Source organism: Haliotis asinina, chromosome 6 (genome assembly GCF_037392515.1).
Source record: "Haliotis asinina isolate JCU_RB_2024 chromosome 6, JCU_Hal_asi_v2, whole genome shotgun sequence".
Lineage (NCBI taxonomy): Eukaryota > Metazoa > Mollusca > Gastropoda > Lepetellida > Haliotidae > Haliotis > Haliotis asinina.
In genome coordinates, this window is record NC_090285.1 from 68,552,588 (window position 1) to 68,579,119 (window position 26,532).

The 26,532-nt window shown below is 40.5% G+C and overlaps 2 protein-coding genes across 2 annotated transcripts in view; one reads left to right on the plus strand and one right to left on the minus strand.

The window, feature by feature from the left end:
- The first annotated feature begins 275 nt into the window (after positions 1–275).
- LOC137288111 (uncharacterized) lies at positions 276–15,456 on the plus strand. The gene is made up of 5 exons (XM_067820506.1): positions 276–723; positions 7,710–8,046; positions 8,671–8,750; positions 10,103–10,412; positions 11,175–15,456. Exons 1-5 carry the CDS (start codon positions 715–717, stop codon positions 12,185–12,187), a joined length of 1,749 nt encoding a protein of 582 aa, XP_067676607.1. The 5' UTR covers positions 276–714; the 3' UTR covers positions 12,188–15,456.
- A 1,249-nt stretch (positions 15,457–16,705) lies between these two features.
- Positions 16,706–26,532, minus strand: part of LOC137286342 (inhibitor of Bruton tyrosine kinase-like) — a 47,271-nt gene continuing 37,444 nt past the window's right edge. Inside the window, exons 20-26 of the mRNA XM_067818142.1 lie at positions 26,403–26,463; positions 25,426–25,740; positions 24,619–24,848; positions 23,456–23,590; positions 22,759–22,911; positions 22,361–22,574; positions 16,706–20,990 (exon numbers count right to left, since the gene is read on the minus strand). Coding sequence (XP_067674243.1) covers positions 20,847–20,990; positions 22,361–22,574; positions 22,759–22,911; positions 23,456–23,590; positions 24,619–24,848; positions 25,426–25,740; positions 26,403–26,463 — 1,252 coding nt within the window. The 3' untranslated portion in view covers positions 16,706–20,846. The remainder of the gene's footprint in view (positions 20,991–22,360; positions 22,575–22,758; positions 22,912–23,455; positions 23,591–24,618; positions 24,849–25,425; positions 25,741–26,402; positions 26,464–26,532) is intronic.

The following is a 26,532-nucleotide window of genomic DNA, read 5'->3' on the forward strand; positions in this document are numbered from 1 at the left end:
TGATGATGTCAAAAGTTCTTGGTGTGTATAAGACAAAGTGGAAGGGGAGTATTCTGCTCCAGAAAGGAGTACAGTCACCAAATTCAGTCAAAGACAAACTTGTTGCCATGGAAACACACAAAAAAAGTATTTCATTCAGATATCCAAAACTACCCAAACTGGTACTAATTCTGCTCCAGAAAAGACGCATGTGTATGGAAGAACAAACTGATAGACAGAGAGCATTTTAATGCCCCTGCAAAATGCGTTGCAGGGGATAAAATATGATGAAAGGCAGTCAAGACTTACAGTTGGACACAAAGGTTCACTGTACTGAGGTATTGAGGTCGGTGAATAATTATTCTCCATTGTCTGCAGCAGAATTGCATAGTTCCATGAAGAAACAGTAGTGCCAAGAATAACTGAGTTTCCCAGAAATGAAAGTGAAAGTTGTGCATTTCTTCGAAATGAGATTGGCTGATTCACTGCTCATAACCGGATAAGCTGTGTATGGTAGTGTTCAACACAACATACTCTGGATTGGTGCACTTCCTCTTTTTCTCAAAATCATGTCAATGCTTCAGAGAAACGTACCTTCTCATGATCATGCATACCAACCAGTGGTGCCAGTCTGACCATTCACCAATTTTCCAGGAAGCACATAGTTTATCTGGAACACTTGTGATTGTATGATTTGTAATCTGTCTTGACTAACATTTTACAGTTGGATCCACCATGCCCAGCGTAAGTATATTATAACAATTATTCTAGTGAATGGTGAATGGTCATCACATCCTAGAGAGTGTGTCTCATTTTGTAGTTATATTTTTAATTGGAAATTTTACCTTTCAACATTTCAGTACATATTGACTGCAACTTCAAGGTCACATGCAACCAAAACAACAAACATAATTAAAACACAATTATCACTTGTTCATGATATATAATATGCATTGCTGACTATGAAAAAAGAAATAAACAAAATTATCAGCATACAGTCGCAAATCAAAACTGCAATATTTTGTACTTGGGTCTGCTACACTCAAAACGAAGGACCTCTGAAAGCGAACACATTCAGAACCGTTGATGTGCATTCAAGTTCATTGGTTGGCTCATTGCTGACACACTTAAAGGTATCAGAATCTGCAAAGTTGTGTTTTACGTTGCGTGTGACCTTTAATGGAGACAGGTATATTATGGTTTTATAGCCTAGGGATAGGTGATGTTGTTGGTGATAGGGGCTAGGTGATGTTGGTGGTGATAGGGGCTACGTCATGTTGGTGGTGATAGGGGCTAGGTCATGTTGGTGGTGATAGGGGCTAGGTCATGTTGGTGACAATAGGGGCTACGTCATGTTGGTGATGATAGGGGCTAGGTCATGTTGGTGGTGATAGGGGCTAGGTCATGTTGGTGATGATAGGGGCTAGGTCATGTTGGTGGTGATAGGGGCTACGTCATGCTGGTGACAATAGGGGCTAGGTCATGTTGGTGGTGATAGGGGCTAGGTCATGTTGGTGGTGATAGGGGCTACGTCATGTTGGTGGTGATAGGGGCTAGGTCATGTTGGTGATGATAGGGGCTAGGTCATGTTGGTGATGATAGGGGCTAGGTCATGTTGGTGATGATAGGGGCTAGGTCATGTTGGTGGTGATAGGGGCTAGGTCATGTTGGTGGTGATAGGGGCTAGGTCATGTTGGTGGTGATAGGGGCTACGTCATGCTGGTGACAATAGGGGCTAGGTCATGTTGGTGGTGATAGGGGCTAGGTCATGTTGGTGGTGATAGGGGCTAGGTCATGTTGGTGATGATAGGGGCTAGGTCATGTTGGTGGTGATAGGGGCTAGGTCATGTTGGTGGTGATAGGGGCTAGGTCATGTTGGTGGTGATAGGGGCTACGTCATGTTGGTGGCAATAGGGGCTAGGTCATGTTGGTGGTGATAGGGGCTAGGTCATGTTGGTGGTGATAGGGGCTAGGTCATGTTGGTGACAATAGGGGCTAGGTCATGTTGGTGATGATAGGGGCTAGGTCATGTTGGTGGTGATAGGGGCTAGGTCATGTTGGTGATGATAGGGGCTAGGTCATGTTGGTGGTGATAGGGGCTACGTCATGCTGGTGACAATAGGGGCTAGGTCATGTTGGTGGTGATAGGGGCTAGGTCATGTTGGTGGTGATAGGGGCTAGGTCATGTTGGTGGTGATAGGGGCTACGTCATGTTGGTGATGATAGGGGCTAGGTCATGTTGGTGGTGATAGGGGCTAGGTCATGTTGGTGACAATAGGGGCTAGGTCATGTTGGTGGTGATAGGGGCTAGGTCATGTTGGTGGTGATAGGGGCTAGGTCATGTTGGTGGTGAAAGGGGCTACATCATGTTGGTGACAATAGGGGCTAGGTCATGTTGGTGGTGATAGGGGCTAGGTCATGTTGGTGATGATAGGGGCTAGGTCATGTTGGTGACAATAGGGGCTAGGTCATGTTGGTGGTGATAGGGGCTAGGTCATGTTGGTGACAATAGTGGCTAGGTCATGTTGGTGGTGATAGGGGCTAGGTCATGTTGGTGGTGATAGGGGCTAGGTCATGTTGGTGACAATAGGGGCTAGGTCATGTTGGTGGTGATAGGGGCTAGGTCATGTTGGTGGTGATAGGGGCTAGGTCATGTTGGTGATGATAGGGGCTAGGTCATGTTGGTGACAATAGGGGCTACGTCATGTTGGTGACAATAGGGGCTAGGTCATGTTGGTGGTGATAGGGGCTAGGTCATGTTGGTGGTGATAGGAGTTACGTCATGTTGGTGGCAATAGGGACTAGGTCATGTTGGTGGTGATAGGGGCTAGGTCATGTTGGTGGTGATAGGGGCTAGGTCATGTTGGTGATGATAGGGGCTAGGTCATGTTGGTGGTGATAGGGGCTAGGTCATGTTGGTGGTGATAGGGGTTAGGTCATTTTGGTGGTGATAGGGGCTAGGACATGTTAGTGGTGATAGGGGCTACGTCATGTTGGTGACAATAGGGGCTAGGTCATGTTGGTGATGATAGGGCTAGGTCATGTTGGTGGTGATAGGAGCTACGTCATGTTGGTGGCAATAGGGACTAGGTCATGTTGGTGGTGACAAGGGCTAAGTCATGTTGGTGGTGAGTAAAATTTGTCCTGTTTCATAGTTGATAGGGCTAGTCATGTTGATGTTGACTGGGAGTGGGTCAAGTTTCTGTTCATAGTGGTTAGGCTTATATGCAAGCATGCATGTGTATATGGGTGTTGAAGCTGACAGCGATCAACATGGACATACCAAGGACATTACAGAGGTTGGGGAGGGTCTGAATGTAGCCAGGTGGGGGATATGGTCACTTCTGAGATCATGTCAAATGAAGGCAATGTCATGCATTATGGTTGATCTGGTGTCAGACATGATTAGTTGGTAATAATAATAATAATGCACATTTATAATGCGCCTTTTCCTCGCCCTTAGGTATGTTCAAAGCGCTACAGAAATAAATAGAAATATGTACAAAGATGAAGATGGGTTAAATTATGTGAAGTATACTGAGAAAAGGTGGGTTTTCAGTTTTGCTTTGAAACTGTCAAAACTTTTAGAGTCTTTGATATCACATGGAAGAGCATTCCAGAGGACTGGTGCTGTGTAGGAGAAGCTGCGGTGTCCGAAAGATTTCAGTCTGTAGGTGGGTATCACAAGAATATTCTGAGAGTTGGAACGGAGGGTGCGGGCTGGTACATATGGGTGAAGCAGGTTAGACAGGTAGGAAGGGGCCAAGCCACGAAGACATTTATATGTCAGGCAGAGTATTTTGAAGTCAATTCTTGCTTTGACTGGTAGCCAGTGGAGTTCTTTCAGGATAGGAGTGATGTGGGCACATTTGGAAGTTCTACTGATAATGCGGGCAGAGGTGTTTTGTATCCTCTGCAGTTTAACAGCCAGATTGGAGTTAATGCCAGAAAGAACACTGTTACAATAGTCGAGCCTGGATGTTACCAGAGCTCGAACCAGGGCTTGAGTTGCTGCAGAAGTCAAGTACTGGCCAAGATTCCTCACAACATCTGATGGGCAGATATCCGCATCTGCAACTTTGAGGATGACAGCTTCCACCTTGCTTAGTTGTTGTCTTGTGCCTACAAGGAGAGCTTCGGTTTTCGTGTCGTTCAGCTTGAGCTTATTTGTAGTCATCCACGACTTTATGTCTAGTGTACAGTCAGCGATGCGTTGAAGAGACTCATTCAACTCTGATGGGTGAAAGGATTCCAGAAGCTGTATGTCATCAGCATAAACATGATGAGACATGCCGTGATCACTGACAATGTTTCCAACATGCCCTGTGTACAGTACAAACAGAACCGGACCAAGAACCGATCCTTGGGGCACCCCACAGGAGACAGTCACAGCAGGAGAGCGCTCTCTGCCCACAAGGACCGATTGATGCCGGTCTGTCAAGTAAGAGGAAACCCACTGAAAGACAAGGTCACACAGTCCATAATGATGCTTCAATCTAGTCAGGAGTTTAGGGTGGTCAACGGTATCGAAAGCCGCGGATAAGTCCAACATGACGAGAGCTGAAATCTTACCCTCATCAGTAGCACGTTGAAGTTTGTCTGTTACCTGGAGCAATGCTGTCTCTGTACTGTAGTACTGCCGGTAGGCAGACTGGAAAGAATCAAGGAGATCATGGCTTAATAGATGTTCTTTGAGACAGGAGTGAACTGCTTTCTCAATGATTTTAGATATGAAAGGCAAGTTTGAGACAGGCCGAAAGTTTTTCAGGTCCTGCGGATCCAGGCCAGACTTTTTCAATAGTGGTCTGACCACCGCCCCCTTGAAACTGTTTGGGAACACACCATTCTGAAGACTTGTATTAACAATCATAGTGATGGGGGAGATCAGCAGGTCCAGGTGCTTTATCAGAAGTTTGGTTGGAATTGGATCAGAGTCACAAGAAGTGGGTTTTGACGAACGAATGAGTTGTACAATATCCTGGGGACTAAATGTTCTGAAATGCGACAGGGGGCTACCTACAAACACTGGTTCACTGAAATCACCATTACAAGTAAGACCATGACGAATTTTCTCTATTTTTGAGATAAAGAAGGAGTTGAATGAGTTTGCCAGTTCCTTCTGTTCCTCTGCTGGAGTCTGAGTATCTTGGTCTCGTCCCTTTCCAAGTAGTTTGCCCATGAACCGATATAGGGATGCTGGCTTACCCATGCTGTCGGCTATGCTCTGGAGACAATAGTTCCTTTTAGCTGAAATAATCATGTGTCTGGTATCATTGCAACACTGCCGATATATTTGCCGATGTATCTCTAGCCGAGTACTACGCCATTGTCTCTCTGCTCTGCGCCGAATACACTTCGAGTGACGTACAGTCTCATCATACCATGGGGCATGAGGACGAAGGATCACAGTCTTCTCAACTGCAGGAGCGTGCTTATCCAGAAGTGATGTAAGAGTATCACAGAAGAGTTGAACAAGTTCATCAACGTCGGAAGGAGGATCACTCAGTAGTTTTGAGTTCAATAAATCAAGCCTGAAAGTCTCAGATGGGATTTTACTGATGTTTCGACAGGGCAAAACCAATCGTTCGTTCTCCGGCTTTGTCAGCCTTAAGTTGAAAAAGACACTGAAGTGGTCTGAAATCTGCTGGTCCTTGACCTGAACGTCACAAACAAGTTTGAGATCACTGTGGGTGATAACCCAGTCCAGAATATTTCCAGACTTATGAGTCGGCATGATGACATGCTGAGTCAAAGAGTGGTAACAACACTAACAAAAATCGGGAACAGAGGCCAGGGGATATAAGGGTGGATGTGCCTTATTTCCCACTGAAAATAGTCACTAATATCCCACACTGTGCATTCACTAGCAGCAAGGGCAAACTCAACATACCAACATAAATCGCACTGCGGTCTTTAGCTATCAATAATTCAGTGCAGCGTTTCTGAAGCACTGACCACCCAAAGCAACAGCCAGGGACATGGCATCTGATCTGTCTGACCAGAACGTTTGTGACAGTGTGATTTAATCACAGAGAGTCTGCACCATATCTGGCAAGGGTTACTGAGATCCATATTCCCATGGAATCATCACATGATATTTTTGACGATCATCTTCATCAAAGTCTGCCCCTACTGTAGAGACAGCCAATCATGTTAATGGGGTGTGTCCATATACAACCCTTCGCCATCCCCCACTATATGCAACATCTCTTGCTGTCAATGATAACCTGTGGAGTCTTATCGAGTCCATGTAGTGACCAGCAGGTGCCCTAAGTTTTGGACCACCAGCTAGTCTCCGAAATGAACATATTTTACTGAAAAAAACGTTCATAGTGAAAAAAATAATATAATGAAATGGAACCCTGAGACTTTCTTCATTTTCAGAAGCTAAGGAAATCTAGACTTGCCACATTTTTCTAGGATGCTATGACTGCCATTTATGGATGCTATCACTGCCGTTTTGTATGCTCAGTGACCATTCTCGGGCACTGTTGTAGCTGATACGTGAGTTTTGTTTCCATTTCAAATGATTAGGTTTCTTAATAATTACAGAGCGTTTGTTTTGGTTTTAGAGGATATTGTTGCTGTTTTGGAAGTTTATTTTCCTACTTTGGTGATTTTTGTTCTGATTTGGTTTATAGTTTTTGATGATTTGTTCACTGTTAGTATGGTAGGCCTGACCTTGAACTGCAGCTGAATAGCTGTAAAGTCTCTGCAGGGCCAAAGTGGCAGCTAAATGGGATGAGGATAGGCATTTCAACTCTGAGGGGCAGATGCTGTACCCTGACAATTGGGTACTCTGTGAGACAGGAACCATCTCTCACTAGGGCCCTGGCTGGTCTTAGGCAAGGATCTATCCATTGCACTGTCTGGGAATGTTCAGCTCAGCCAGGGATAGGAACAATCTCTCGCTAGAGCCCTGGCTGGTCTTAGGCAAGGATCTATCCATTGCACTGTCTGGGAATGTTCAGCTCAGCCAGGGATAGGAACAATCTCTCACTAGAGCCCTGGCTGGTCTTACGTGAAGGATCTATCCATTGCACTGTTAGTATGTTCAGCTCAGCCAGGAATAGTCCCATGTAGCCTCAGAAATATTCCTGCTATATGGTGGCAGGGTGTAAATACCTGAATCTGGACCAGACTATCCAGTGACCAGCATCATGAGCATTGATCAGCACATTTGGGATTTGATGACATGTATCAACAAAGTAATCTGTGAGGTGATTTCAATGTTTGAGGGAAAAAATGAAAAAAAATGGAGGACATTAAGTCCTAACTGTCATTTAACCAAACATTTTAAGTTCAAAGAAAAAAATATATATATTTATAGACTGGTGTCAGATGGACTAATATTTCATGTATTTTATACAATTACGTCAAAAACTTTCAAGCTCTTTGGACTGAAGCTATTGCATGGAAAGATGATAGATCACAGGGGGGGCATAGACTGCTTTTTGCAGGGATGATATCACCAAGTATTGTTTCCCACATTGCGTCTCATAATGAAATATGTAACAGAGTACAGTAAGGTGTAACACTGTGGAGTGGGACACTATAGGAAGGCCTAATTTACTGCATTGCATCTTATAACGAAATATGTGACAGTGTACAGTAAGGTGTAACATTGTAATGTGGGACACTAAAGGAAGGTCTTATTTACCACATTCATTCATATATTTACCAAAAGAATATATGCATCCAGGTAAAAATCATTGTTATTCTAATTTCAGTGTTACCATGCATCTGTAATTTCATTCAAAACCAGTGAAACATCCCCAGCAGTGTTGAAGCTGAACATAACATGGGGGGACAATACCCACGTTGTTGTGGCTGTCAACAACCAGTACAACCACCTGGAACGTATCCTGCTTCTGGAGAAATGTGAGTTCTACAACTTCCTGTGGTCAGGATTCTCCAAGTCCCAACTGAACAGTGTGCTGGTGTGGGGCCTTACGGACAACCCAGGTACTGCTGCCGTCAATGGCCCCATCAACGACCCCATGCTGGAATTATACAATGTGGGAACATCCAGGAAAGTTTCAGTTCCACAATTTGGTGAACCAGAAGGTATGTGCAGTTATATACTCAAGGTAGTCATTGTGTTTTGTGACACCAAACTGTTGTCTCTATAAAACCCCACATTAACAAGTCCCAGAGTGCTTCGATAAAATTCCATGCTAACAAGTCCCAGAGTGCTTCGATAAAACTGATTATCTAGCCTCATGTAAGAATGTCGAGTTTTGATTGGTCCACGTGACTCTGATAAAATACCATCTACATCCATCACGATCCGCCAGCGGGAGTATAAAAGTCGTATGTGAGAAAAACGAAGTGAGAAAAATGTGCATTGACAAGCCTTGCATCATCACATTCACTTTGTTCATATAAACTCCCCAAATGCCTCCTTACCATTTTTCAGACAGAAATACATGCAGGATGTCATGATACAGATGTTTAAATCTGCCGGTTTGAATTTAACCCTTCTCTAGATTCTTGTGTAGTTATACTACTGAATACTGAGTTCAATAGACCAAGGGGAATAGCACCATGTTCCGGCTGGTCACCAAGCTAAAGGTTTCAAAGCCATGAAATATCTTCATTTAGAGTCACAATAGTGCTTCAAATTAGAACTCATACATGCTTGAAGCAAGTGAGCTGAAAGTTGCTTTGTTTCTGATTTGTCTGTGACAGAGAGAATACATGACATTGACATTGCTGGTGAGAATATCTTCTGTTCAAGTCATCGCATGATAGACTCGATGAACACACAGGTACGTTCCTGCACTTCTATGAACCACATAATGGACTCAATGAAAACACAGGTACGTTCCTGCACTTATATCAACCAAATGATGGACTCAATGAAAACACAGACCTGTATATTCCTACACTTATATAAACCATATGACCACCTTGATGAAAACACAGGTACATTCCTACAAACTGACATAAACCACATGAAACAGGATCACTATTTTACGTTTCTTGGTAGATGTATTATGCAGCACTCAGCAATATTCCAGTAATGTCATCAGTCTGTAAATAATTGAGTCTGGACCAAACAATCCAGTGATCAACTTCATGAGTATCGATCTATGCAACTGGGATACAAAGACATGTGTCAACTTGATCCCATTAGTATTAACATACTTTATCATGCAATGGGTAATGTTCTCGGCAGGATAAAGCCAATGGATATTTTTGGTATCCGTTGGGGTCATATATGGATACTGATACAAATTAGAGAGGTCATATGCAAATTTTAGGGACTACTTTCACACTGTAAACAAACATGGTGTCACGCCCATCTATCAGCGATTGTGTCCAGATTGATGGCCGTGGTTACGGTACTGTGAGTGCCTTGATAAGAGAGGCGTCTTGCAATTATTGACTTGGACAGCAGACATAAAAATCTTGAATGAACAGTTTGACACTTTGTCAGCTGACAAGTGCGCTTGTAAAATGCCTCGCGAACATTGTATTTGTTGTTCAAAAGTTTAACTGAAATTTTCCCAGATTCCACACGTTTTTCGTCATTTTTCAAACTAAGTTAATATTTGTTGACAACAATACACGCTTTGACATAGAAGCTGATTGGGAACTACACGACATAATGCAGTCAAATAAGTGATCAGTAGAAAACTGCGTCACAGAGCTTGTGACGTTACGTATTATTATGCACATATTTGTGACGTCATAGATATGCGGGCACATCTCAGGAAGTTCAGTTTCATGATCTGTGGCAAATGAAATCACATTTCTTACAATTTTAAAATAAGAGTGACATTGTATGATAATTAGGTGTATTTAGCTCACCAAGGCTGACTAAATACAATGTTTATTCCCAATGCAGGATATTAACCATCCCAAACACACTCGCGAGGAGTACTGACAAGAAAAGAATCTACCATTTTCAGTTTTTCACTTAACTGAATTTCCACTTAATACCATCATATGGATGCTCGGTATACAGAAAATGCACCTGTAGTCAGAATATGCCATTTGGCAATACACATGATACAGATCTGCAGTGGAGACTAGAGGACCATGGAGAATCTGAAATTAGAAAAATGGAATAAAAAATATTTAAAATTAAATGTTACATTTATTGGCAAAATTTCAGGATGACCTTATGATGGAGGTGGAGCACAAACCACCATTGACCTACAGCCTTAAACCTACTGGACCATCTGAGAGTGAGGCAGGTCTGTGTGTTGTGTTCTGTGAGAAAAGTCAGAAGGAGTATGTTGTGCTGTCATCCCAACCTATCAGTGCTGGCATCCCACTCCTGCCCATCTGTCAGTCCAGAACCAAGTACAAGGTCAAGGCTCTTGGGTTAACAAACAACAAAGGTCACACATTCAGACAGCCATCTCGAGTGTGTGAACAAAACACCCCAAGTGGAAGCTCAAGAATCATGGACATCAAGACCTGTAAGTAATTTCAGCAGTGTTCTCATCGCCATGACTCTCTAAATATTCTCACTAAGGCCAGACCAGTCTTATTTCTTGTTTTATGGATCCACCTGCTGTATTTTTTCAAGAATAAGAAAAAAAAAAAAAAAATGAATTTTTACTGCTTAAAAAATATAATTCTAATACTTTTATTGGTTCAAAATACAAACTTACATGAAAACTATTGTTTGGATTGTTTTTGGCCCCATATGCACTTCATAAATTGCTAAAAGTAAAATACTTTGAGTATAAAGGATATTGCTTGATTGGTGATATTATTTTTTATTGTTTTCCCCTCCTGCCCTTTGCTCTGGCCAAATGAACACTAAAGACAAAAATCACTCTATATTTCATAGTATTTACAACCAGTTTAAGGAACGCTTCATTTTATTATGAAAAACTGTGAAAGATTGCATAAACTGACAATAACATGTTGGTTAAGTCCCAGGAAGTCAGGTCCATTAACACACATTGAGCCTCACATTTGAACACTAGCAATCTCCTCAGTTCTAGACATGTAAATGGTTTTATGCAACTTTAGTTGATAAGTAAGAGAGGAATGCCAATAACTGGCTTTACAGGATGTAGGAAATGCTGCAACCACAAAGCTGTCCCATTGCTCCAACATCAAAATCTATCTAGAACATATTTCATCCACACTGTCCCACCAATGGCAATGACATAATATTTCCAAATGTCTGGAGCAAACTCAAGAGTTACTTGTCATCATGTTCTCAACAGGCATGTCCAAAGAAGATCTTGGAAAACTCCTGGAGAAGGCAGAAAGATACTGTAGGGACAACGCCCTAAGTCCCAGGAAATATGCCATCACGCAGATGTATCGAAATAAACCAGCATCTTACTTTGATAACATCATGTATAACAGAAACGGAGTGATGGAGAAATACATGAAGGACAACAATGGTGACCCATATTCTGCCATCAACCACAAGATCAGTGGCCTCTTCTTCAGCGGATCATTTGACACAAGGGAAACAAATCCTCCACAAAGGCCACCAAACTTCTCCTACTTTGGCGAAAGCAGACTTTTCATCCCAGCAGAGGTACTGTTTACATCAGACACCAGGATGTACTTTGCAGACTTCTTTTGTCACAACAAAGTACATTATGTCACAGCAGTTGTCACTAAGATTGGATCTGAGGAAGACAGATTCTGTGAAGACAGACTCATTGAGCTGGATTTGAAGAGCAACCCATTTTTTACAGTCATAGAAGACATCTCATATAGAAGAAATGAGACACCAATCTTAGCTAATTCTGTAAATAGTGACAATCATCATCCAGCATCACAAGACCTCTCTCCTCCAGAAACATCCGGGGCCAGTCAAATCTCTCCTCCAGAAACACCAGGGGCCAGTCAAATCTCTCCTCCAGAAACACCAGTGACCAGTCAAGTCTCTACTCCAGAAACACCAGTGGCCAGTCAAATCTCTCCTCCAGAAACACCTGGGGCCAGTCAAATCTCTCCTCCAGAAACACCAGTGGCAAGTCCAGCCTTTTCTTCATATACCAGCCAAGAGGACATAAAAAAAACATTCATGATGACATCTGTCAACAGGTTCCACACAGAGTTTCTGTACACTGAGGATGTCGACATCAAGGGCCTGACAAACAAATATGGGGTGAACAAAGTTTACCGAAGGGTGGTTAAAACTCGAGGCAAGGGGCATAGTTTTCAAGATGGTATTCCAAAGAAAGCTTACTGTGGAATTTGCAACCTTGAAAACTGTTAATACAAGATATCAAGTTTCTGTCTCTTGTTTAAGTCTATAGTTTACAATATTCCAGTTGACAAATGAAACATGAAAACAATGACAGTTTGTAAAGTAGTCTGTCTCACTGTCCCTGGACTAGCCCTACCTGCAATGCTAAAGCCCTAAACAAAGCAAGTCTATATTTCCTCAGGTTCTGATGCTCCCACTGGGGCTCCCTTCAATTTAAATGGGCCTATTTGTCACCATCAAAATGATTTACAATTACAGCTGAAACGTTAGTCTATGGGTAGAAATGTGAGGCTTTACTAACTCACATACATCATCAATGTCGTCAAACATTTCATAAACTGATGGTCATGTTTGAAATAAATCCTGATGGTCAGGTGGCCTTGTCAAAGCCCATTTGTTAAAGGTAAAGCTTCAGGTGCTCCTGAATTCCAATGCTGTGTTCGATACGAGAAACACTCTAACCGAGTAATTTGGGCTATGTGCTTGTCCATTTTGTTACAAAAAGCTTTGTATTTTTTGTGCATTTTTAACATGGGCAGACATGTAGCAAGCCGATTTTTTCATGTAAGCCTGATAGGCTGCAAAGCTTTATGTTAAGATAGTGTTGGGGGCTTGCCAAACCTTTTTAGCAACAATCACTTGTAAACCCGGGCCTTTTCAGAATGGTAGAAATACCCCTGATGAGCAGAAACATCTATACAGGAATTATAAAAATATTAATGTGACCATTATGAAGAAAAGAATATGCTAGTAGTGAAGCTTTTGATGTGGTGAGGGCACTGCAGAAGCACAGGAACACCAGTAAATGAATTTTGACACTTCAGCACAATGTGACAAACTGAGAGTGGAACCAGCATGGGATTTTTTCCACTTACAATTTGGAAGCAGGAACGCCTACGCTTCAGAGACTTATGGTTGCTGGAAGCAGCAAAGATGAAAATCCCATTCTGCATCCACATCAACTATAAAACCATTGCTTGAATCTGACATCAGACTTTGTAGGCACATTCAACCACCAGTGTGTATTTGTGCGTGCATTTACAAACCTGTTGTGATATCAATACAACATGAACATAGTTTTGTTTTGTTGCAGTAAATTTTTTTTTATCTTAAGTTTCTATTTCCAAGGAATACATGCAACATACATCAGGCACTTATTGAATACATACATGTATACATATGAACTTTTAAAGTCACCATCACCATATAGGTGTTCAGTAGTCAAAGAATTTGATAATGATGGTACAACCTCCTATAATTATTCCATGCAGGACCATAGTAGGTCGACGTTGTACAACAACCTTCGCGCTAAGACCATAAGCCAATGTTAAGGTATGGGAGTTACGGTCACCATAGCGCTAAGACCTTAAACCAATGTTAAGTTATGGGAGTTCCGGTCACCATAGCGCTAAGACTACCTTAAACCTATGTTAAGGTATGGGAGTTGCGGTCACCATAGCGCTAAGACTACCTTAAACCTATGTTAAGGTATGGGAGTTGCGGTCACCATAGCGCTAAGACTACCTTAAACCTATGTTAAGGTATGGGAGTTGCGGTCACCATAGCGCTAAGACTACCTTAAACCTATGTTAAGGTATGGGAGTTGCGGTCACCATAGCAGTAAGATCACTTAGAACAATGGCATCCTGGAGATAGTTACACATAAAAGGAAATTTGTATCAAATAACTGTATACATACTACCAGGTTTCAAGTCACTGTCATCATGGAAATGTACAGTGATCATCGCCACACTAATGACAATGTCTGATTAGTAATATGCAAAGTTTACGCAGATTAAGTGTGGCCTCAGATCTATAATCACATGACACTGTATTATCATTAACCAGTCATCATCATTACTCAGATAATGATCACTAGAAAGCTATTTTGTGTATATGCATGTATGTATTCAATACGAAGTGCCTGCTATATGTAAGTCTTACCATTACCTAGACCTACTGTGGTCCTACGTGGAATTATTAAAGGATGATTCAATATTATTGTGTTCGGAGAGTGTGGACAGATGACCAAAATGTAAAAAAGTTACTTTGGTCAGTGCAAAGGAAATCATTTAAATCTTGTAAATAAGTATTAGTTCGTAACATAGTCAGAGTAATCTTGTATTGGAAATATTTCTAATTTATTCTGTGTACATTAATTGGGCATTAAATTAATATTCTCCCATTTTCATTTCAGAAAAATTGTCCTTCTAATATTTCCCATAAGTTCTCTGTTGTTTTAACAAAGGTAAATCACATAGTATTGATAATAATACTTTTCTTTCCATTTTTTATCAAGCTTATAGTAAATGGTGAAAATGGCTATACTTGTTTATTTTATAACATCTTAGCAGACACTGCTGTTCTTATTGTAGGAGTCAAGGTCTACATTCGTAATGCTGTGGTATTCAAGGAAATTAGTGTCAACAAATAAACAGCTTTTAATATATTACAGGGAGTGAATAATACCATTTTGATTTATAATGTGGCTCACAAATGTAATTCCCTTTTCCTCCAATTTCTTGAAAAAAAAGAAAAGTTTTCCTTCTATTAAGATGTTAAATCCTCATCCTTGCCATTTCTTACAATCTTTTTGGTTGATGTGTACAATATTAGTCATGCCTCTTATTTCAAACAGGATCATTTCCACAGTAACTGATGACAGATACTATACCTGATCCCGTCACCATTTTGTTTGGATAATTTGTATTTTGCTAAAGTAGAGTTTATTGGTTCTTTAACATTTCCGATATATTCTGTATCATATAGAAGAGACTTGTTAAATTTCCAAACCCTTTACCTCTTTCCAATTCTGTGAAATTTATTGTTATACTTATCAGAGAATGATCAGACTCATTGCTTGGTATGATTTCTGTATTATCAACAGAGTACATTAGATTGTGTGATATTAAAAAGAAATCCAATCTGTATTGCTTTAATGGTATTGGTTGTCTCCATGTTTTAGTAATTTGTTAATTGTTGTGTGGCTTGAAAATATATACATGTCAATATAATAATGTACAATGTATTTCAACAGTGCACAGGGTGATGCAAACAGATGAATTTGTCAGTATGCACATATATACACTATGACTGGCTGTTCCAGTAGATATATCTAGGGTGAGATCAAGTAATAATCAAGTTAACTCAGTAACAGATACATGTATATCTTGGGTGAGATCAAGTTAATCAGTAATAGATATATCTTGCTTGACAATGGTTCAAGAATCTGTACTGACACGTCACGCTCATGAATAAAAGAAGTTGTCACCCATAAAGTTTGTTCTATATTGTACTTCCCAACTTCTAGATTGCCAGTCAAAGTTTGAAAGAAGTCCTATTAGTTATGACTGTGACCACATCCTACACTATTAGGAATTGTCCCACCTTGTGATGGACAAGGTAAAACACTCACTTCAATTGATTATTGAATTATCCTTGATTATCGAGTCCTGAATAACCTGTACATGACATAAAAAGCTCTGTTCCTCATATTAGTCTCTTACTTTGCACTGCATTCCAATTACTCAAGACCTTGAAACAAACAACCAATCAAATTATGAAGGGGTTAAAAGATCTCATCTCCTGATGCCCAGGAAAAGTCAGTTTTCATTTCTGGCAATCAAGTAATGGTATCTTACTTGTCTGTGGGCTACTAGAGATAATTTCCGCTTATGGTTTCAAACTGCAAATAAACATGGATTTAATTTCATATCTGCATAATTTCATAACGTAGCTATTGCAATAATAATAAATTAGAGCTATCATTATTTAGAATTTATCACTCTTCATCTTGCAAGTGGCTTTTAAAACAAATTCTGAACTCCTGTTATGTCTTTTGTAAATAACAGATCTTCATTCAGAATTGCAAACTCATCAAATATCCAGATACATGTATATTAAAAAATGCGTAGAAACATCTTGCACACATCCTGCAATTTTACTTATCCATTGCTGGGCAAAGTAAAACCTTCATTCAACCATATAGTTCTAAAGCCAGCACTGCAAAATGGACATTCAGCAAGATAACACCCACTTGAAATGTATTCTATTTATTAGGATTATCTCAAGGGGTTATGTTTAGTCATAGAGGTAGGGGTAGGAGGAGGTTGTCTTTATGAAAAAAAACCACCTTTTCTAAGGGAAAGAATGATACAAAAAAAACAAAAAAAAGGGACGGAATTACAGGTGGAAATCTTTATGGACAGTCCAGGACATAATCATTCAATAAAATATATCATACTGTGAGGTTTTAGTGCCACAGTGACGTCTTACTGACACACTTACTCTTTCCAAACCAGTGTGTAAATATGTATCAGTACTTCAACAAAAAGTTGTGTGAGTTGGGGAGTTGGAATTTATGCCACTATTAGCACAATTCCAATGATATCCTGGAGGGTGAACCAGACACATGTACCCACATGTGAGGAATCAAACCTGGACCTTCACTGTGAGAAGTGAACGCTTTAACCACAAGGCTACCCCAGTACAGTTGTGAACAGGAAATAGAAGCAACACCAAATCCTATTTTTTTCCCACATTTATTTCTTCAACAAAATAACAGTATGGAGCCTACCCAACAATCAACAAATCTTGTTATCATGTACAACTGACCCATCATAAATACCTGTCTATTTCACATTTAAGGGTCTGTCCCACAAAGGCATCTTAACCACCATACTTTATCAGAGATGTATAACTGTTGTTACACTACCATTGACTTGTGGAACTGTGTCTCCTTTCACAATGCAACCTTTACTAAGGTTACCCATAACTCTCATTCATAACATGGCATGAAGGTTACCTAAGTCCAAGGTAGCCTTAGCGCAATGTTAAAGAATGGGAGTTATGGTTAACCTTAGTAAAGGTTGCTTTGTGAAAGGAGCCCCTGGGCTCTGAATGATGCTTGGGATGGTATGCATCTGTCAGTTATTCTTTCCTGAAAAATGAACTTGCTGAATGTTTTAAGCACAGCCCCCTCAAATACGAAATGGAACAGGAAGGACTGGGGCAGACAATGATGAACAACACTAGTAAAGTAGGTGACATCAGGTGTGACATCAGCACTGAATATTACCAGCGCAGCATATCCAAATATTGCAAACCATGACATCACACATGATATGCACAATGTGTATCTTTCAAAACACCAAATCCTTTTCCACTGCACATCAAACATAATCATTTATGGCGAATTCTAACACAGAAACAATTGGATGCCTTAAACTAAAATAAGTATGAGTCAGACATAATTGGACATTATGAATTCCAACAAAAGACTGGTTAGTTATCTAAATCTCACTATTCCTCCAATATACTCAGACTATAGCGAAAATCATGCAATCATGTAGGTCGTAATCTACTATACTGGTAGAACAGATGTAGTACACACCAACAGCACAGTGTCATACAGATGAAATTCTTCAGCCATGAAAACAGCCATGTAACATGAAAAGCCATTTTTTATATACTGACCATGCCTTGAGTTCACACCTCAAAATACATAAAGTGTGTCACAATAAAACCAACTGACAATGAAATTTGAACAATTCATTACAATCTGTTGATTATCCATATGATGCACATAGTACATCTGGAAAAAAACAAAACACTTTTACATTACTTTTTTTGTGCAGAGTATACTTGAACACTTTCAATGACTTTCAAATTCAACTTTGGGAATCTAACAACCAAATTCATTGAAAATGCTGAAAATATATACATTTTGTTACAAACAATGCTGAAAATATATACATTTTGTTACAAAACAATTCAATGTTGCAATATTGCATCATCTTGCAACATAATGGCAAAAAATGTACACTGAGAAATATTTCCTGGTTAACAATCACGTGATAGATTTGTTGAGGCAGATCCTAAACAGCAGTCATACACCAAAACATTCAGTGCAGGCAAACTTGCACCTTATTGGTCCGTCATCAAGTTAGAATAGCACATAATCAGAACCGTATTTCAATCTGGACTGACATGAACATGGCATATAGGAACCACTGCCATTAACAAATATTGTCATCTATCAATACAATAAATAACAAACGAATCTGATAACTATGAGTAATCACATACTTTGGTGGAGAATGCTGCAACCACAACCTCAATGGACATGGCAATGTGTATACACAAACAGTATCAGTTTACAAGTATTTACAAATATACAACATTCTTGGAATGGCATTTAGAAGTCATACACATAAAGGCAAGGATTTTAAGGATGACAGGTTCTTTACTGTGATGGCCATACTGATGAAGGAGTAGGAATATACATCAACATGTTGTGTCCGTCACAATAAAGAAGTTAACATCCATAAAATTCTTGTCTTTATATATACAATATGTCCAGATGGACAAACCTATTCCAAGTCCATTCAATAAATGATGGATTCAAACTGTGAAGTCATGAAAACTGCCTCCAAAACACACCAAACAGTAACTGTACAGTTTTTCACATCTTAAGTTGTCTATAGTCGTCATTCCTTACACATCACAATCTTATTCTCGCCAACTTTGGTCTCAGCACAGAATTTTTGTTGGTCATGTGAGTAATTTGATTGGATGCCATTAATATTCAGTCAAAAACCAATGTAACGTGGAGACTTGTCCTAGTTTATCAATGACAAGAGAACGAAGAAATGAAATTCATGATGTTTATTTAGATGTTCCACTACCTATACTGATGTTCCTGGTATACTCACATCTTGACTTCACCATATTCATGCTTTAGACAAAAGCTTTGTGATAAGATAATGTACAATTACTTACATAATTGTATAATTTTCAAGTTATTTACAATTCTCAGCAGTTAAAGATAAATATTTTGTCTTCTGCTGTTATTTGCATTCTTTGGGAATCTGATACATTGTGTATGAGCAGTTAAGGTGATTACCTGCTTGCCTGAAAGACTTGAATAAGTTATGCTACGACTCCAAAATGACACACATAAAATCTCCATTTAAATTTTCATCATGTTAAGAAAACATGTTGTTTGTAAACATGATGGCACTTGATACCTACCACAATGTATACACTAAATAATTCACTCAACTCCCTCAATACACTATGTACAAACAGTTATCCTCACAGACGCTAACATCTTCTGTCTAACCATGACTAGAAGTGATGCTACTTTCAAAGAGTTAAAATTGTTTACAATACTACACTCCAACGTACGCAAATACACTTCCATATGAAGCTTATCAACAATGATTGTTTCACGCACAACAGACCACTGTTGATGGAACACAAACACCATTGTCAAGAACAACAGACAGCTTTGTTACATGACCTCACAATGGCAATGATGTTACAACAAATGACAATGCTTGCCAACGTAAGACACCTGTATGTACACAGCTGGTACAAATATTACATGAAGATGGGGGTCAGGAGAATGTTATTCACACAGAATCACAAGTCTTCGAGTTCAATTCATGGAACAAATATATAGGTAATCTACTGTACAGTAACATCATGACAGTTGCAATAAAATATACAAAATCTCATGAAACCAGCACCATCTGTTATATGTACACTGAGGTAACTATCCTCTTCCAAAGAAAAGGTAACAGTCGAAGGAATGGAAGAACAAAACATGCAATCACTGCTCTCTGTAAGTGTTTTCCCACTTCCGAAGCAAACACTGAAGAAAAGAATTGAAGATGTGCCCAACTGTGTATAATTGCTGTGTATGACACAACAATATGAACAATATCTAAACCAAACTATACACATGGAATATCAACAAGCTCCTGCCCAATACCAACTTCATGAAACAAGAGAATGACTTCATAAGCCTGGTATTACATGGTGATGTACTTACTTATTAATTGCTTACACTTATTTATTAAATCTACCCATGAAGATCTGTGGGAATTTTGGTTCTGTGTTAGTTGTATCACACCATGTCATACTTAAGTGAGCCTAAGGTTTAAACTGATGTACGGGTTTAAAGGGGTACTACTACGAGGAAAAACAGCTACAGCTTTGGTGCTAAGAAACCTAGAAACATAATACCTGGAAACACTGTCAGGGATAACCAGAATTTGGTCACATATTGAAAACAGACCCAAGGAACACATCTCTGCTGATGAACAAAGTATTGCACCTGTTAATGATGGGGAGTTATTATTTGAGGTTACCAGCAGAGCTCATCCATCTACATATGCTCCTGCTACTATTATATCTGTAGCTGCCTTGAACATCCTGTACTCATCTGTCAAATTCCAGAATGAAATCAGGTATATGATCTTCAAAAACCCACTACCATATGATTTTCATTATTTATACGAATTTAATCACAAAAAAATAATTGTTTTTCAAGTAATCAAGCATGGAAAGGCAAGGCCAACATCTTTCCTTTGACAAGAGGTTGAAATTTGACAGCAATGTGACTATGTTTATACCGCCACTACTATCAAACATATGTCTAAGAAGTGATGGTTGTATCAAGCCGATAATGATGTCAACGCCACACTACACTGTCCTTCTCAGCAGTCTGACCACACAGTTGTCATTCAATGCTATGAAATAATGGCATCATGATTTGGCTGGTCTCCAGCTGTTCAAAGTCAGTCCAGAGTTGATGATCTTGACAAAGTTGTCTTGTTGTTGCAGTTTGGTTGTAGGATACTGGCTTCGTTGTGTTATTGACTCAGAACTTGGCCAGATTTGGTCTCTGTTTACTGACTGACCACAAGGGAGCGGCAGCAGCCTGTGAGACTCGCTCCACGGTGATGTATTCATCCTGGTTCTCCTGGTACTGCAGCAGCAGCTGCTGGATGGCCTGCTCCTCGATCTGCAACACAAGAGACAGGCTGAACCATACATGATCTGCAACACATGGGCTGTGTCATAAAAGATCTGCAACACATTGGCTGTCTCATACATGATCTGTAATGCAAGAGACAGGCTGAACCATACATGATCTGCAACACATGGGCTGTGTCATACATGATCTGCAACACATGGGCTGTGTCATACATGATCTGTAATGCAAGAGACAGGCTGAACCATACATGATCTGCAACACATGGGCTGTGTCATACATGATCTGCAACACATGGGCTGTGTCATAAAAGATCTGCAACACATTGGCTGTCTCATACATGATCTGCAACACAAGAGACAGGCTGAACCATACATGATCTGCAACACATGGGCTGTGTCATACATGATCTGCAACACATGGGCTGTGTCATACATGATCTGTAATGCAAGAGACAGGCTGAACCATACATGATCTGCAACACATGGGCTGTGTCATACATGATCTGCAGAACAAGAAACAGACTGTATCATACATGATCTGCAACACATGGGCCGTGTCATACATGATCTGCAACACAAGAGACAGGCTGAACCATACACGATCTGCAACACATGGTCTGTGTCATACATGATCTGCAGCACAAGATACAGGCTGTATCATACATGATTTGCAACACAATACACAGGTTGTGTCATTCATGATCCACAACTCAACACACAGACTGTGTCATATATAATCTGTAACACAACATACAGGCTGTGTCATGCATGATCTACAACACCACACACAGACTGTGTCATACATGATCTGCAACACAACACACTTGCTATGTCATACTTTACAGGTATCATTTTCGGCAGGGATTTGGGGATAATTACCCACTGAAATACAAAATATCCCATAAGAATTTTAACATGGGGAGAAATTCCCATTAGTTATGCATGCATACACTATGTAATAATATTGAAATATCCAATAGTTTCTTCTGAAAATGTCATGTTTTCCCAGATTAAGGAAGAGATTTCCCGCCATTGACCATCTGCTCCAGAGTGATCCCTGCAACACAACACACAGGCTGTCATACACAATCTGCAACACAACACACAGGCTGTGTCATGCATGACCTGCAATACAGCACACAGGCTGTGTCATACATGATCTGTAACACAACACACACACTGTGTCATACATGATCTGCAACACAAGACAGGCTGCTTCATACAGAAGGTTCAACACAGTTTTTCCAGTTCAGACTCGAGGAAAGAGACAATATTATTGACAGACGATACATTAAACTTTCTTCCCTTCATGAGAAACTGACAACTTTTTCATAGTACAAGGGCTTGAAGTACATTCACATAGCTGATGAAAGAGATTATATGAAATGACAACTCTACCTGGATCATACTGAGCGGCTTCTTGCTTGCGTAGTCCAAGGTCTTCTTCCTAGCCTGCTCATCACGTAAGATGTCTGAGAACGAGACACCCGAGGCAGGGGGACTGCTGGTCTCAGTCATCAGCCAGGGATTGCTGGGCGTGGCTGGGATAGCCACTGTTTCACACTGGCTTGAGGGGAACGACCGAGATGCTTTTCGTGATGGCATTCCCCAGCTGTAATGTTTGTTTTAATAAAACGGTAAAAACACAACTTGCTATGTGAAAGAAAACAATTGTTCTATCTTAAACAAACTGACAAATCAACAGGGAGGGAACATAATGATGAACAGGAGATATATTAGTTTGAAATGTAAATCAGTGCTGTTAGTAGTAACCATAACAACAGAAACATGCTCACCTAAAATGTTCTCCTGATGTAGCAGGTTTCCTTGATGCAGATGTGGGTTTGGCAGTTGTCTTGATGGTGGTTGTGTTGTTACTGTCCCCGGGGCTTGTTTTGTCCTCCAACAGCAGGTCTCTGAATGACTGCACCACTTTGCTCACCGACCCCCTACAGGACAACACAAGACATTGAGAAAAAAACACACATCAGTGAATCCCTCCAGGACAACACAAGACATTCAGAAAAATACACATCAGTGAACCATCTCCAGGACAACACAAGACATTAAGAAAAACACACATCAGTGAACCACCTCCAGGACAACACTGCTGTCGACACATCAAGATGGATGCTTTTCTGCTGCGTATTCCTCACCAAATTAGTGATGGCATTTGGACAGTGTTTCAGCTATAAAACTGTTCATTATGTAGGAGGACCATGGCATCCCTTATGAATAATTTCAGCAAAGTTCCGTTACTGCAATAACCAATCAAAACTACAAGAACTATGTGTATCACATTATTTCTTTTACTGTACTCATGGAAATAAATAAGGGAACCCATGACAGGAGTTGCTACATGCTTTTTCCCCCACAGTGCTTTACAAAGCATCTGTAGAAACCTGGAAAAGAATACAGGAACACTTTTGCTTTGATGTGTTCCCTTATTTGTTTCCATGAGTATATACAGACTTTTGCAATCTGGCATCTTACCATGGACATGCATTTTGTTTGGCTGATGCTGGGGATGTTGGTGATGTTGGCGCCTCTTTTTGAGCCGCAGTGTTCTGTGCAGCCTTGTTCTGCTGCTTCTTGACCTCCTTCCAGGACACCTTCCCACCAGGGGCCCTGACGCAGAAAAACATGATGTCTCAACACTGGTGCTGAAGTAATGAGTAATGACATATGTCACAGCTCATCAATGTTGTCAGCCTCTGGACATTATCAATACAGAAATCATTACCTCATACTTCCTTCAACTCATATTAACATGTGAGTGTCATCCTGATGATGTGAAATGGGGCCAAACATTGGTTTTGTAGCACTTACACAACTATATTTGCATGAGGATGAGTGTTTCTCTGTGTGAGCATATACATGCATATTTCTCTCTCTTGTACTAGTCTGGGTGAGTTAATATTAATTAACATTTCAATATTGTGAGTTAATATTTAACGTCACATCGGCAATACCTCAGCCACATCATGACAAAATCAAAAATGAAAACAGGCTGAAGAGTAAGTGAGTGAATCAATATTTATGGTCACATCAGCAATATTGCAGCCATATCGTGACAAGAACATACTTGACATACAAGAGGAATATATGCATATTATCATAAACCTGTCGAAGAAGGACAGTGAAACAACTAGAATATCACAGTTAGAATTTAAACTTGCATGGAAGGTTAAAACTAATAGCACTATCTGGACAGTACAAAATAAAACCTGGCTATGGACTGCCAACAACTGAAGGTAGGTCACCATACTAGGGACCATGGGGACTGTACCAATCTGGATGAAAAATTATTTACAGAGCCACTGAGACATTATGTGTAGTTCAACATGGACACAGTGCTGTATCCTGAATCTAGGCCAACCATTCCTATTTTGTGTCAGCCAAATGACAAGCACCTCATTAGTTAACAAGTTTGGGGACTGGGGACTGGAGGTGGGTGGGAAGTTGGGGGGAAGGCGGGGTTGAGAGTTGGGTGTATTTCACTTTGAGCAATATTCCAGCAATATCAATGCAGGGGACACCAGAAATGTGTTTCATTCATTATACCCATGTGGGGAATCAACCTCAGCGTACACTTTACCCACAAGGCTACCCCACTGCCCTAATGCTGAGGTCAGAAGCATAGCCATGACACTCACCTCTTCTCTGTGCTGTGTCTCAAGTGGATCTTCTGCTGACTCATGATGTCTCGGAGGCTAACCCCACCAGTAGGGCTCTGGGGTGAGGGCTCCAGGAGTGGGGGAGAGCTTGCTCCCCATACTCCCCTAGGGGAAGTGGAACTGCTGCACCCCCAGGGATTATCTTTCCCTCTCCCAGGTACAGGGATATTGGTACTGGGGGTGGTACTAGCATGATCTACTGGTTTCATCTGAAAAAGTATATGAACCAAATAAAAGCAATTTCTACACTGACACAGGGAAACCTTTCTCTTTAAACATTAGTTCAGCCTGGGAATCTATGTTAGAGAGTCAATTTCCATTAGCACTTAAATCAGATACACATGATATACAGGCATCAAATATGACTGAATATAATACTCTGGAGAATTAATTACTGGGTTCTAGTAGACTTCACTTCTCATTTGTCAGGTGTGCTTTATGACATACAACTAAACATCCTATGATTACACAATGCCATTTAGAAAAAGGTCAAATGCAACATAAATCATATTTGGGATTTCACTTTCTTAATAAAGAGTGAGTGAGTGAGTGTTCCTAATAAAGAACAAATTCTAGTACTTTTTAGTGGAAGTTGCGGTGGCTGAGCGGGCTAGGGGGCTGACTTTGTGTTCTGGCAATTAGGTGCCTGACTCTGAGGGTGTGGGTTCGAATCCTGTATGGGACTGAACCCAAAAAAGTACTAGAATTTGTACTTTATTAAGAAAGTGAAATCCCAAATATGATATGTGTTGCACTAAATATCCTTCACAACTAAACTAGACTTACTGGTGTAGCTTCTGGTGTTTTCTCCTCATGATGTTCCTTTTCTTCTTCATCCCTTCCTTCCTCCACACTTATATCCGAGCTTATGGAAAAATGTCTGTCTCCGCGAGAGGGGAAATCATCAGATCTACCCTTGTCTGTATCGTCACTTGTGCTTTTGGTCCGACTGCGTCTCTTTTTAGGTTTGTGTTTCTTTGATGATAGGTCCAGGCTGGGCTTGTCATCCTCATCCTGGTACTTGGCTGCCAGCATTTCCAGGTAGTCCCGCTCTGGAGCACCACTGTACGGGGTGATCAGTCTCCTACACATGCATGGAAGCTGTGGAGATGAATGGTTGAAACTATACTTTACAATGGTATCTCCCAGCAAGTGATGATAGAGGAAGGCCTTAGTGACTACATGGTACATATGACTACTGTATGGGGTTTCTCAGCTATAGTTCCTGGGGTCAGTAATCCCTGCGGTCAATTGAGGCTTCGATTGGCAGTTTCAGGACCACCAGGGCAAGTCTAATGGTGAAAGTATTTGCTCTTCAGGCCGTAGGCCCAGGTTTGATTTCTCACATGAGTAATATATGTGAAGCCCTGCCATGATATTGCTGAAATATTGCTAAAAAGGCATAAAACTATACACACTGACTCATTCAACACATGCAAGACTCAACATCCAAGAAGGTTCATGATGGATCATGAAGCCCCTTAATATTACATTTCCATGTTTGAAATAGAATTCACAGAACAGACAATTAAAACTTTATCAAGTTTATTATATTTTGCCTCATTCTGCAACACTCCCGGTACATATGACTGTGAGTACATAACCACGACTGGCCTGGACAAACCACTGACTGATATTATGATCAACTATTGTATGGTACAAGAACATGCTGCCCAGCCTGACGCCTGATCCATTTTGTCATCTCGTACAAAATTTGTTATAACATACATGCATACCGCACAGTGGCACGTTCCCAGTCTCACCTTGTCTCGGTAGTATTCCTTCAGCTCCTGCATCGTGTCCTCACTAAGCACATCCAGATACCTGAAGAGCAGTCGCAATATAGCATAACATGGATTACACGGCCTTGAGGCAATCTTTCCAGACATATTG

Coding starts and splice junctions, on each gene's coding strand:
- LOC137288111 (XM_067820506.1), top strand. Junction 8,751..10,102: donor TAGACTCGATGAACACACAG/GTACGTTCCTGC, acceptor GCAAAATTTCAG/GATGACCTTATGATGGAGGT. Junction 10,413..11,174: donor AATCATGGACATCAAGACCT/GTAAGTAATTTC, acceptor TGTTCTCAACAG/GCATGTCCAAAGAAGATCTT.